This window comes from Colobus angolensis, unplaced genomic scaffold (genome assembly GCF_000951035.1).
Source record: "Colobus angolensis palliatus isolate OR3802 unplaced genomic scaffold, Cang.pa_1.0 Scaffold141, whole genome shotgun sequence".
Classification (NCBI taxonomy): Eukaryota; Metazoa; Chordata; class Mammalia; order Primates; family Cercopithecidae; genus Colobus; species Colobus angolensis.
In genome coordinates this window covers 229,579-244,763 of record NW_012114500.1, presented here as the reverse complement: position 1 = coordinate 244,763, position 15,185 = coordinate 229,579, and the positions used below count along the sequence as shown (strand labels likewise).

Genomic DNA, 15,185 nt, shown 5'->3' with positions numbered 1-15,185 from the left:
CTCCCATGTGCTACCAAATATTCAAACCTCAGGAGTTCTTTTTCAAGATTGCTTTCAAAGTTTGCTTCCTAAAGTCTTATTAACAACCTGACTTTCTTTGTATTCTCTAAAAGAAGCACACAGGCTTAATACTTTCTTTCCCTTTTCATCAGCCATATTCCTTAGATAACAACTTAAAAATTAAAAGGGAAATAAATAGTTTTTGGGGAAATTTTCACTCTTTTTCTGGAACTTGTTTGTAATAAAAACTGGTACAGGATTGCCTCCATTGAACTTGATTTTATATTAACTAATTAATTTGTATCTGGCTTATTCCAAAGAGACTTTGAAATGACTTATAAAAACACAAATAAAAAAACATAAAATAATGGGTTTCCATAGTGTAGTGGTTATTCATGTTCGCCTCACAAAACAGCATAAAATACTAAATCGATTCTTAAAATCCAGTTTCTAAGGTTCATCTGCAAGAGTAAATATATGAAAACTGCCACGGGCACGGTGGCTAACACCTGTAATCCCAGCATTTTGGGAGGCTGAGGCAGGTGGATCACCTGAGGTCAGGAGTTCAAGACCAGCCAGTTTGAGACCAACATGGAGAAACCCCATCTCTACTAAAAATACAGAATTTGCTGGGTGTGGTGGCACATGCCTGTAATCCCAGCTACTCGGGAGGCTGAGGCAGGACAATTGCTTGAATACAGGAAGCGGAGGTTGCAGTGAGAAGAGATCACGCCACTGCACTGCAGCCTAGGCAACAAGAGTGAAACTCCATCTCAAAAAAAAAAAAAAAAAGAACACTGCCAAGAAATGAAATGTTTGAAAAACAGAAAAAGCTACGCCATCAGTATAAACTTTAGTATTTAGTATTTAGTCTTTAGTATTGATAGAATAAAAGAGATGGATCAGTGGAAGAGCACAGATAACAGATGTATATTTTGTATATTACCATACACTATGAAGTATTACGGTGGTACTTCAAATCAGTATAAAAGGATGGATTTTCAACTCAATATAATTTTAAAAATACAGATCAAGTTAAATATCTTCTTTATATAATATATAAAAATAAGTTTCAGGTATATTAAATATTCAAATGTAAAAATACAAATTAGAAGAAAAGAGAATGTTGATGGAAGGTCTTTCCTAAGCATGACATAAAACTGGAAGCCATCAGAAATTGAAAAGTTTGACCACATTGAAAAAAAATGTCACCATAAACAAGAGTTGAAAGATAAAGAGCATACTAGGAGGATATATTTGAGGCCCATGTAATAATCAATAATAATGTCAATATAAAAAACAGACAACTCAATAGAAAAATGAGAAGAAACATTAACGGCAACTAATGGAAGAAATATAAATAGCTAATTAACATGTAAAAATATACTTCATTAATAAGCAAATAAATGTAACTTAAAAGGCTGGGCACGGTGGCTCACGCCTGTAATCCCAGCACTCTGGGAGGCAGAGGCAGGTGGATCATGAGGTCAAGAGATCGAGACCATCCTGGCCAACACGTTGAAACCCCGTCTCTACTAAAAATACAAAAATTAGCTGGGTGTGGTGGCGCATGCCTGTAGTTTCAGTTACTTGGGAGGCTGAGGCAGGAGAATCACTTGAACCTGGGAGGTGGAGGTTGTAGTGAGCCAAGATCACACCACTGCACTAGCCTGGTGACAGAGTGAGACTCCGTCTCAAAAAAAAATAAAATAAAATAAAGAAATGTAAATTAAAATAAGGTATGTTTCGCCCGATTGACAAACATGGTAAAGGTTAATGATATCTGATGTTAGTGATAATATTAAGTTGGTATAACTTTCTGTGAAAATAAATTTATTATATTTGAAATCTATATACACTTTGACTCAATAATTCCATGTTTAACAATTTATCCTTCAGATTGACTCACGTAAGCAAGTAAACATAACATGTACAGGGATGTATTTTCTGCAGTACAGCTTATGAGACTGGAAGTTTATCCAGGGAAAGGACTTTGTTCTGTTTACCAATGAATCCTCATGCCTGGAGGAATGTCTAGCACACAGTAGTAGGTGGTTCAATAAATATGCATTGAATGAATGAATGAAAAATGAAAAATCTGGAAACAACCTATCAAAAAGGCTAAATAAATTCAAGTACTTTAAAAACAGCATATTGCTATACAGAGGTTAAAAGAAATAATTAGCTATAATAAATTTATATTGTCAACTAAAAGAACAAGTTGTTGACGGTTTACGTTCCAGTCTTATTTGCATGTGTAAAAATAATATAAATATAAAACTTATGTACATACCATATATAGAATTACATACAATTATATATCAAATTGAATTTTTTTCAAGAAGAGTCTTAAATACAGAAACAATATGTAGTAGCTGAGATGTGGGTTTTGGGAGCGAGGAGGTCATACATTCTATTTTCTTACACATTTGAACTACTGGGCTTTTTCTCTTTACAATAAGCACATATTATTTCATGTAAATAATACAGCTTACTGGGGGAAGGGAAGATAGAGGCCCTTTAGTAAAATGAAACAGGAAAAAAGGTTAATATTAAAAATTACTGTACAAAGGTGTTACACAATTGCAAAAGTTGATGCATGAAGCTGACTGAGTATCCTAGAGCTCATTCTACTTCAAAGGCACTATTTCTGAGTCCTACTCTAGTTCTGTTTTCTGGAAGAGAAAAAAATATTTATTTTAAGATCTTCTCCAAATCCTCACTGCTAGGTTGTCCTATACGAAATGAAGACAGCTCTTAATAATCCTTTCTAATTTGTCTCCTACAAACCCTACTTTCTCATTTCACCTATTTTTTCCTACGCTATTTTGTTGGGGGCACATTACCTTCTTGATTAGTTATGTCCTTAACAGAAGACTCACTTCATTACCTTTTGTTATCTCGCCAATATCTGGCTTCAGTATCACTAGTGGTTAGGTAGCCTTAATAGTGGGGAAAATCTGTTGGAAGCCCCTCTATGTCAGTTAAGATTCTTACTATAGACAACAGGAGACTATCACATCTCTCAGTTTCAAAACTTGTTTCAAGCCATTCTCAGCTGAAATAACCTTTCTACCTACTTCCTATTCATACATTTAACAACTATATACTGGGTTCCACAAACTTCTGAGCATTCTATGGAACTAACAGTAAGATACAGTACCCAGGGGAAATAATTGTGTTATGTGTTATTATGACGTGCCCTTTAGATGTCTCTGCTCTCAGCTTACAGAACCACAGTTTTATAATATCAACAATCACACAAGTATCACACAATGACATATGTAATAATGACATTATGAAAAAGTTTTCCCTTTATAATATTAAATTTCTTAAAATTGATAGGAACATTCTAGCATATATCCTTTACCTTGTGTAAGAAGTCTTCTAAATTGCTCAACTGCTTTGTTGACGTCTACTTGGAAAAATTCCCAGAGTTTAAGCTTTGGAAAAATATCCTCCCAAATCATTTTTCGGATGGACTGAAAAATGTCAATAGTTAAAAAATACATATATACATATATTTATTTAAAATCATTTAACCAAATACTGTTTATCATATTAAAATACAGATTCTAAGTAATTTTCAAACATATATTTAATGTGTACTTTAGAAATTTTTTGTTTTAGTGTGATACTCCTCTGTACATACTGACATTCATATGGTGATCATTTTCAATCAAAGCAGGTATTCCCTTTTCTTTGTATTTCCCTTCTGCAACATCACAGGAAAAATGCCAAAGTGCTCTGTCTAAAACCCAGGCAGGTTTTAAGTGTGGAGAATTCACAAGATTATAGGCACATTCTGGATGTTCCTGGATCCATTTACTATTAGCAGCTGAAGGAAAAAGGAGACACAAAGGAGTATCTCATAATTAAATTGAAACTGTATCTATGTTAAGTTTAGAGGTGAAATAAAATAGAAACATCTACCACTCATTTTTTTCTATATTAGACATCAATATTTTACAATGATACTGTTATAGGAAACATTTTTTCTTTGGTTATGGTATCCTATCATTTGCTTCACCATACTTCTTTTTTTTAACTTTAATTCTGCTTAGAAAATCCGATGAAACAAAAAGCAACTCTCTCATAGGTAATACTTTTGTATGGCTAATCCTAAAGCATTAATGAAATATGTTGTTTTGATAAGTTGGATAAAAGCGAGGCTGAGAAAGTGCTAAAAGAAATACGCTCAAGGAATATGAATGTAGCTTATAGTTCAGAATCAGAATCAAGAGTTTGGCAAAGTATTCCAAATATTTATAGCATTGAAGATAATTTGTTTTGGCCAGGCATGGTGGCTCAACCCCAGCACTTTGTGGGAGTGGAGGTAGGATAGCCTGCAGTAGTTCAAGACCAGCTTGGCCAACACAGTGAAACCTTATATCTATTTATTTAAAAAAAAGATATTTATTTTAATTTTAAAATAAAAAAATGAAAGTTACATGGAATTTGTTTGATCTTTAAAATGGACTAATTATCCCTGAATTCATATTGAAAAGCATGAGTGATTAATGTACATAAAACAAAAAGTAGTAACAATTACTGAATATTTTCCACATACCAGAAATTGTTCTAAGCAGTTAAATACACCAATCTATTATTCCTCACTTCCTACCACACAAATTAGGACATATTGTTAAGTTCTCTTAACAAATGAGGAACTGAAGCACAGAGAGTTAAGTAACTCAGCCCAAGTCATACAGTCAGGAATTAACTTGGCCAAGTCCCTCTTCAGAATGTGCAATCTTAACCACATTGCTCTGCTGCTGAAATGAATGTGTTCATGCTTCATTCACTCGGCTGAGCACTCTTATATAATTTTAGAGTCATTATTATTTCTAGTTTCAGTCATTTATTTAGTAAATCATTTATTTACTTAGTATTTATTCATACCCATAATAAACACTCAGATGAAGAGAGGCTATGTAAGGAGCAGAGAAGTTGTAATAAAAGTTAAATTGGTAATTCTCAAAACTTGCATCAAGATAGTTCCTCCGAGATTCATCAACACAATCACTGAAATTCAAGGTATTTTTCAAAAACACAAAATGTAGTAATAACTTATATCCAAATAGGATTTTCACTTATAAAGAATAAATACTGGGGCTAGGTGCGCTGGCTCAAGCCTGTAATCCCAGCACTTTGAGAGGTCGAGGAGGGAGTACAACTTGAGCCCAGGAGCTGGAGACAACATCTGGAGGCAACAGCTGGAGGCAACATAGTGAGACCTCATCTCTACAAAATCTTTTAAAAATTAGCTCAGCATGGTGGCATGTGCCTAAAGTCCCAGCTACTCAAGAGGCTAAGGTGGGAGGGCTGCTTGAGCCCAATAAGTGGAGGCTGCAGTGAACTGAGATGGTACCACTGCACTACAGCCTGGGTGACATATAGAATGAGACCCTGTCTCAAAAAAAAAGAATAAGTACCAATGCTGCCCTCATTCATTCATTTAGTTTTGAGACAGGGTCTTTCTCTGTCACCCAGAAATGCAGGAGTGCAGTGGTGCAACCATAGCTCACTGCAGCCTTGAGCTCAAGTGATCCTCCTGCCTCAGCCTCCCAAGTAGTCAGGATGACAAGTGTATGCCAACACACCCAGCTAATTTAAATTTTTCTTTTTTTCGAGACAGAGTCTTGCTTTGTCACTCAGGCTGGAGTACAGTGGCACGATCTCGGCTCACTGTAACCTCCACCTCTTTGGTTCAAGTGATTCTCCTGCCTCATCCTCTGGAGTAGCTGGGATTACAGGCACCCGGCACCATGCCCGGCTAATTTTTGTATTTTTAGTAGAGATGAGTTTTCACCATATTGTCCAGGCTGGTCTCGAATTCATGACCTCAGGTGACCCATCTGCCACGGCCTCCCAAAATGCTGGGATTACCAGTGTGAGCCATTCCATCCATCCCCAATTTTTAAAATAGCAAAATACTAAAACTGTTTCTTTTCTCAATATTTTGAAACAAAAATCAACTGTAAAATGAAAGAATTCTAAACAACAGGTAGTGAAAATATTTTTTTCTAATTCTCCATAAAAGAAGAGTCAAACTCCAAACTATGTTTTAACACACATCAACATTAAGAAATAAATATGGACTTTTGGAGTGATGTAGTAAGAAACTCAACAAACACTGTCCATAACAAAACAATTTAACTGGTGAAAATATTTTAAAAACAATCATTTAGTCCCTGGAAATTATCCTAGGGCATTCAGCATAAGGAGAAACATTTATTTAAGATAAGAACAACAAGAGTCGTGGCATTTGAACCAAGACCTTTTCCAGGGCAATTGGGTTCCCAGTGTTCTTGGCCTGTTACATCTGGGAAAGGATGTCAGCTCTGCAAGTAGGGGCTGGGTGGAGAAAGGGAGATTTTTTCTCCACCTGCCTACTTGGAATAGAACTTCTGCAACATGGCCGGGTGCGGTGGCTCATGCCTGTAATCCCAGCACTTTGGGAGGCCAAGGCGGGGTGGATCACCTGAGGTCAGGAGTTTGAGACAAACCTGGCCAATATGACGGGACTCCATCTCTACTAAAAATATAAAAATTAGCCAGGCATGGTGGCTCATACCTGTAATACTGACTACTTGGGAGGCTGAGGCATGAGAATCACTTGAACCCGGGAGGTGGAGGCTGCAGTGAGCTGAGATTGTACCAGTGCACTCCAGCCTGGGCGACAGAAGGAGACTCTGTCTTAAAAAAAAAAAAGAGAAAAAAAAAAGAACTTCTGCAAGACATGGACGGCAGGGAGAACTAGAAATACTCACAGACTGTGCCTCTTAGGGTGAAACTATAACCCCAGGCTGGGAGTTGGGAGGAGAGAATGTCTCCTCTTGGCCACACCTACCAGGAGTGGAGCGCCTGTGATAGAGCTTCCATAACAGAGGCATTTGTATAAGATAACGGAGTAGGTCTTGGTTCAATCACCAAGGACACTTGTTCTTATTAAGATGTAATAGATTTTCATATGTTTCTCCATATGCTAAATGTCCATAGGACAATTTCCAGGGGATTTAAGTGATTGTCTTAAAATAATTTTCACCAGTTAGGGTTGTTTCACTGCATAAAGTGTGTGAAGCCTTCACATAACCATTCTGGAGGCTGAATTCTGCTGGATAATATATTTTTTTTTTAAAGAAAACTTGTTTCACAGAAAGGATATTATGATTTGCAACACTTTTCAAGTAAGGCTGTGGCAAGGTTTACTTCCTTTACATTGCACAGAATCTCTCAAATGTCTCAGAAATATAGTTTATGGCAGAGACTGCTGCTGTACTCAATTTTATTCTCCTATTCTTTCTTTAGTAATAAAATTCCCAAGGTTCAACTTTACACATAGCTGACAAACTCAAGACTACATTGCAGGTCTCCTTTAAGGTAGGTATGGCAAGAGACAAATTCCTGTGATGCAATGTGAACACAGTAATATATATCATATCATACCCAAAAAGACAGGCCTGCCCTTTCCCCATTTCCACTGGGGAGAATGTGGTAGCAGGAGCTGGAATAGTCACATCTGACTAAGAATTTGAAGCAAAGTGTTGGAGACTGCAGAGCAACATGAGAGAAACTAGTTCCCTATCACCATTGAAGTACCATTCTAGTCCAGGAATGCCTATTTAATCTTTTAGTAAGAAATAAATACAATTTTAGCCATTAGTCCCTATATTTTTCTGTTATAGCTGCTTAAGCCATATCCTAACTCATATAATTTGTAACTCATAAAATGCCATTATGTGGTTTGATAAATTTGATTTCAATAATATTACAGATCTCAAAGTGATTATCAAGACTGTCAAATTTTCCTTTAATTTTTTTACATTATTTTGTAAGAGACGGGGTCTCATTATGTTGCCAAGGCTGGTTTCAAACTCCTGGCCTCAAGTGATCCTTGCACTTCAGTCTCTCAAGTAGCTGGGATTACAGGTGCAAGTGACAGCACCTGGCTTAATAATGTCAAATATTCAAGTGAAGAATACTGAGTTATTGGGTATTGCAAAGTTTTCACTGTAGAATTGGAGGCTTGGTTTCTAGGTACATGCAGAAACACCAAATTTTAGAATGTACCTATTTCTTTACCTAACTTTGCCATTATGATTAGAGATTTTTATTTATATTGATGAACCAGACATGAGCTTTTAAATATCTTCATAGTTCCTATGGTTACTTGGAGAACTGCTTTATGAAACAGCAGATTATATCTTTTAAATGTTTGTACCAACTAGAATTCTTGTTCTTTACATAAGCAAAACAGTGTTTTCCAAACTTTTCTACATTGTAGCATACATGCAAGAAAACATTTGTAAGGTAAACTGGGTTAAACCCAAAGCTGCTCACGGCCAGGCTTTATCAGGCTAGGCCAGGCCAGGCTCAGCTCCTCTGACAGGTGAGGGGAGGAACCATTTCCTCAAGGATCGCTAGCTGGAAAAATCTGATATATTTTAATAGAATTATATATCACTAAGGAATCTTGGGAATCAAAACAGACTAACTTTAATAAGCTCTTTTAACATGTAGAAGACATAATTTCCAGACACATCTTCTCAGAGTTTACTAATAAGTTTCTCTCTAAATAATAGAAATCATTTAGTTTTTTAATATATGCTATAGCACTACAGTACTAGAGTTCCTGCTAATATAGGATCCATGTGTTACTTGAGAAAGTATTAATATAGTCCCCTCTTATCCTTAAAGGATACCTTCCAAGACTCCAAGTGAATGTGTAAAACTATAGATAGTATCAAACCCTACATATGTATTTTTTGATATTTTGTTTTTTTGATCTGATAACTGAGCAGGCTATTAAGTGACTTGTGGGCAGGTAGTGTTCACAGCATGGATGCACTGGACAAAGGGATGAGTCACATTCCAGGTGGGAGAGAGCAGGATGGCATGAAAGTTCATCATGTTACTTAAAACAGCATGAAAATTAAAACTTATGAATTGCTTATTTCTGGAATTATTCAATATTTTTGAAATGTGACTGACTGCAGGTAACTGAAACCTCAGAAAGCAAAACTGTGAATAAGGGGGGACTACTGTCCTCTAAGTTGAAATATGTGATCATTATGTTCCTTCTATGATCACTCTCCTGTATTTATAAACATCAGATGCAAGATACATATATATTGACTTTATCCTCAATTAAGAATGTTTTCTTTGAAAGGAAAAATACTAATTTTTTAAATGGAAGGACACCTAATCGTCATTTGTGTTTTTAAAATTTATGTTAGCCCCTTTCCTTTCCCTTTCTTTCATCCCTTCCCTTCTCCTGTTTGTGTGTGTATGTGTGTGTGTATAAATTCTCATCAAAATTAATAAAGGCAGTCAATGAAGCTCATACCAGTATGATTGTAGACAACATCAGTAATACAAATAATATTCCATTCCTTTCTTAATTTTTCCACTAGCTGTCCAACATCATTCCAGGTATACTTTCTATTAGGTCTTGAAAAGTCAGGATTTAATTCTAACTGATTGGCAAGAGAGTAGGATGACCTAGATAGTCCGAGAGTCTGCAATGGGGTAAAATGAATCATGTTGTAGCCTGCAAAGCAAAGAAAAACCACTGTAAAAACAAACAAACAAAACCAGCCTAAAATGAAGAAATTATAAATTTAAACTTTCTTAATTATAAATAGCAAGGCAAGCATGCTACTAAAAAAGAAGTCAAACACTTGGGTTCTAATACCAAGAGTTTAACAGACTTTAAGCAAGTTTATTTAAATCTTTCGAGATATCAGTGTCCTTATACACAAGACAGAGATAATGAGGTAATATTTGAAAAAATTCACACACACTGCCTATTACAAAATTTATATACTTACATGTCTTTCAGCTACTTTTAATGTTCCACAGTACTTGTATTCTGTTTTAGTTATGTCAGTGAACTTCTCATTCCTTTCTTCATATATTATTCAACTCAAAAGCAGAAAATTAAAATTGAGATCAGGTGCAGTGGCCTGCACCTGTAATTCCAGCACTTTGGGAGGCCAAGGCAAGAGGACTGCTTGAGCCCAGGAATTCAAGACCAGCCTGGGCAACACAGTGAGACTTTTGTCTCTACAAAAAATAGATCAGGCCACTGCACTCCAGTCTGGGTGACAGAGTGAGACCTTGTCTTAAAATATATATATATGGCTGGGCACGGTGGTTCATGCCTGTAATCCCAGCACCTTGGGAAGCTGAGGTGGGCGTATCACTTGAGGTCAGGAGTTTGAGACCAGCCTGGGCAACATGGTGAAACTCCATCTCTACTAAAAATACAAAAATTAGCCAGGCGTAGTGGTGCATGCCTGTAATCCCAGCTACTAGGGAGGCTGAAACACAGGAATTACTTGAACCCAGGAGGCTGCAATGAGCTGAGATTGTACCACTGCACTCCAGCCTGGGTGACAGAGTGAGACCCTGTCTCAAAAAAAAAGAAAAGAAAAAAGAAAAAATTAATATTGCCCTTTGCTTAAGAGTAAAATACAACTTAAGTTTCATTTTGCTCTTGATATGTATGATAGCACATATCTGCTACACAAAAGATGGTTAAACAATGCTTGTTGAATTAAAATGATAAATAATGATGACACATTTTCCTTCACTTTTCAATAGCTTACTTCCGATTTTTATATGGTAAAGTCTTAGAAATGATAATTGTTTCATTATGGAGTTCCCTCATTTCTTAAGCTGAACCACAAAATTTGCCATTTTTATAGGTTAAAAATGGTTAAGTATCAAAAATTTAATATGGGCTGGGTGCAGTGGTTCATGCCTATAATCCCAGCACTTTGGGAGGCCAAGGCAGGTAGATCACGATGTCAGAGGTTTGAGACCAGCCTGGCCAACATGGTGAAACCCTGTCTCTACTAAAAGTACAAAAATTAGTTGGGCTTGGTGGCGGGCACCTGTAATCCCAGCTACTCAGGAGGCTGAGGCGGGAGAATCATTTGAACCCAGGAGGTGGAGGTTGCAGTGAGCCAAGATCACGCCATTGCACTCCAGCCTAGGTGACAGGGTAAGACGCCATCTCAAAAAAAAAAAAAAAAAAAAAAAAAATTTTTTTAAATATGGTTCTATCTACTTATATCACCAAATATAATAAGAAACAAAATTAAACGTAGAGGCAAAAAGATATGGTTTGGATTTGTGTCCCTGCCCAAATCTCACTTCAAATTGTAATCCCCAATGTTGGAGGAGGGGCCTGGTGAGAGAAAGCTGGTGGATTTCCCCCTTGTTCTCATGATAGTGAGTGAGTTTTCACAAGATCTGGTTGTTTAAAAGCATGTAGCACCTCCTATTTTGTTCTCTTCCTCCTTCTCCGGCCATGTAAGACGTGCCTGCTTCCCCTCTGCCTTCTGCCATGACTGTAAGTTTCTTGAGGCCTTCCCAGCCATGCTTCCTGTACAGCCTGCAGAACTGTGAGTCAAACCTCTTTTCTTTATCAATTACCCAGTCTCAGGTAGTTCTTTATAGCAATGAGAGAATGGACTAATACACAAAACTTTTGAAATCTGTATCACAGAGGATAATTACGTTTATTTTTTTAAATAAGAAAAAGAAAGCAAGCTGACATTACCTGATTCTTTTGCAACCCTAAGTCTGCTTTCCCATTCATCAAAAGGTCCCAAACACTTAGCTAAAAATGTCTGAAGAGTAACACAGTCCAAGGGTAGCATATGATTATCAGCACCAACACGTAAAATGGGGTCCACAACTATGTAACCTCCACCACTTTTCTCATTTCTAAGGGAAAAAACAAAACAAAAACTTTTCAGTCATTGAGAGAAAAAAATCCTCATATAATATAGTCTGACTCTAACTAAAAGGTTAATTGTCCCAAATAAAATATATTTATTTCTAAGCACATAAAATCATTTTAAAAGTTGCAACAAAACTTAACGGAAAAGCTACTTTTATCCTTTCACAATCTACATAATTACATGTATAATACACAAAATATCCAATAATGTTGGTTTAATGAAAAATAAGTATACTAAAACCTATCAGTAATAACAAGGGCATGCAAATAAACAGCAACCTATAATCAGATTACATGAAATGACTACAGTTTTTAAGATGTTATTTAAAATACATTTACATGATACTTTAGCTCTGCAATGGGCCATACAATTACCTCCTAGAAATCAAAGAATATTCCATTTGCATCTCAAGGAAGCACTGTAAAAATTGCACTGCCATGGTTCATACCGTAACATTTACAAGTTAGGTAACTTCAAATTACAGAATAAATTAACTTTTTTTCTCGCAAACAAAACACCTGACTTACCCTTGAAGGAAATAATACTGAAATGAACCAGATTGTTGCAGATTAAGTTTACAGTATTTATCAGAATCATCTTCTCTTTCTGTTGGATTTTCCCAATCCAGAGAACGGAATTTTTGTCTATTAAATGTTTCTCCAGGAAATGGGTAATTTGTAAACACGGTAACTGCTTTTCCCTGTAAAGTTGGGCCTAATCGGAACTGTAGTTCAAACCCTAAATAAAAAGCACATTTTAATAAACTCATTGTAGGACTTAAATTACCATGATTGAAAAAATACATGTTTTATTTAAAAAACCTTGATTTTTCAAATTATGTTTAACATAACTCCACAAACCTAATGCTGTTTTGGCACTACTTTGTATTCCAATTTAGCTGAATTTCATATTTTAGCAAGTATAGTAAACATCATAGAGCTGTCTGCTCTGTAATGTCTCTTTCTCCTTCCCCTGGAAACTCATTCCCATTCACATAGCAGCTCTGGGATGTGCAAATTCTTATGCAACCCCATTTACCATGATCCCCCATCCTCAACCCTGAATTAAGTACCCAATGGTGGGCATCTGAGGAGAGACCTTCTCTAGTATTTTTCTAACTGCAACAGAGAAAGCTGGTTTCTCTATGGTGTCAGAAAGTATGTGATAGTATGTAAAACTTGGGAGCTGCCATGGGACAATTATCTCACCATACTGAGAAAGCTAGTCTTCACTGACAGAAGTCAACCTCTATAGAGGCAGAATTCAGAATTCTAACAGGAGTTCTGAAGGCAACTGAACCCGATTGATGTCTGCTCAAGTCCAGCGATGTGCTAATAAAGATTTAGCAACTGACCAGGGTGGTGGGAACCTCTGACTTGGAGTGTATGCTGACTTTCTGGTGGAAATAATCCCGACATGGACAATCTTAAGCTACCAATACGACAACATTGAACGTGGAAGTGGGAAGGGATGTGCACAATCAGCTCTTGTAAGCCAGCACCTCCAACACACTACTGCCTATACCCCTATGCTTCATAGTTTAGTTATCAAAGCTGTTCTTGTAATCCTGAGAGCCAATGCATTTCTACTTTTGCCCAAGTTAGGTTATTTTTTAAAAAGCATACCTTAGACTCGTGCACTGTGCTACAAGTATTTTGCCATAAGAGAAAACAAATAAGCACATTACAGCTAAAACTGTACTGTGAAAGAAACGTTTTGGTTGGTTTAAAGCAGACTTTAAACTTTCTTTATAATTATTAGAATATGAAAATACTATGGTCAAGTCTATTAGAAATACAATACATATAAATGTTAAACATGAATATAACTTTCAATTAATAATGGGCAATAATAACTGATGAGGCAGGGAAGTTTAGTTCCACTGAGTAAAATCTTTAATATCTAAGGAATTTCTTTGAGAGGAAAAAAACTTTTATATATTTAATATATATTATTTATAATTTATAATCCTTAATTTATTAAACATCCAACAAAGTAATAAAAGAGGATATACTAACAGGAATATTTTCTGTGAACAAAATATTTCAGTAAGAGACACTAAGAGAATGCTGTATAATGAAACTAAGAATTTCTTCTCTAAGCAACTACATGTACTTTTTCTATAATATAATTTGGTATTAATATATTAAGAATGTTTATATTTTTGATCTAGGAATTTTATATAGATTTTTTGAGAAAAGTATCAGTGATGTAAACAGCGATGATGTATAAAGATATTTATCACAGCCTCATTTATTGAAATTAAATAAACTGACAACAACCTAAATATCTAATGATTGGCAATGATTAAATAAATTATGGTAAATCTACAAGTTGGCATATTATAAAGCCATTACAAATCATCTTATCAAAAGATATTTGGCCAGGCACAATAGCTCACGCCTGTAATCCCAACACTCTGGGAGGCCGAGGCAGGAGGATCACCTGAGGTCAGAAGTTTGAGACCAGCCTGACCAACATGGCAAAACCCTGTCTCTACTAACAATGCAAAAATAGCTGGATGTGGTGGTGTGCACCTGTAATCCCAGCTACTCAAGAGGCTGAGGCAGGAGAATCGCTTCAACCCAGGAGGCAGAGGTTGCAGTGAGCCAAGATCGTGCGACTGCACTCCAGCACGGGTGACACAGCAAGACTCCATTAAAAAAAGTAATAATAACTACTTTTAATTTATTTTATTTTGTTACATTTTACATATTTATGTAGAGTTTTTAAAATATCTTCTGGAAAAAAAGTATGGCTGAAATGCGGCAGTAGGCAAGGAGGTAGAGTACGTACACCATAATACTACTACAAATAGGGGAAAAAGGCAGGTTACAACATTGTTTAGATAGTATAATCCTAATTTTTTAAAAACAAAACACAGAAAAAATGCTTTTTATACATTTGCACAATTTTATAATTGGGGAAATCATTTTAAAATTAGAGCTACAATTATGAAGGGATAGACTAAGAAATAATTACACAAAGAATTAAAACATGAACTAAAATATTTAGTGACTGAGAAGCATAAACATTTACATCTCACAAGAATGACTAAATTTATCATTAGGAGAAATAGTGTCATTTTGAACAAGTACAAATAGCAGAGATTAGCTGTCCACGTATATGTGTGTGCAACCTGTCCCCCGTTAACTTTATACAAATATTGTTTTTACAATTACACAAAGATTCAGAGAACTTGCAGTGCAAAGGTTAAAACTCATCTAAAATCTCCAAAATAGTACTGGATCAGTGCTCTACCTTCAGAAAAAAACCCCAATAATTCCTAAACTAAGTCCTTTATTTATATAATATATATGTATGATGTTCTAATAGATTATGTAAATTACAAAACACTCTGCACAGCAAAAGAAACTACCACCAGAGTGAACAGGCAACCTACAGAATGGGAGAAAATTTTTGCAATCT

The 15,185-nt window shown here is 35.9% G+C and overlaps 1 protein-coding gene across 1 annotated transcript in view; it reads right to left on the bottom strand.

Annotated features, from left to right (window-relative positions):
• Positions 1-15,185, bottom strand: part of AGL (amylo-alpha-1, 6-glucosidase, 4-alpha-glucanotransferase) — a 71,568-nt gene that overhangs the window by 49,642 nt on the left and 6,741 nt on the right. The window contains exons 3-7 of the mRNA XM_011935226.1: positions 12,284-12,494; positions 11,573-11,739; positions 9,350-9,553; positions 3,657-3,838; positions 3,371-3,482 (exon numbers count right to left, since the gene is read on the bottom strand). Of these exons, the coding sequence (XP_011790616.1) occupies positions 3,371-3,482; positions 3,657-3,838; positions 9,350-9,553; positions 11,573-11,739; positions 12,284-12,494 (876 nt within the window). The remainder of the gene's footprint in view (positions 1-3,370; positions 3,483-3,656; positions 3,839-9,349; positions 9,554-11,572; positions 11,740-12,283; positions 12,495-15,185) is intronic.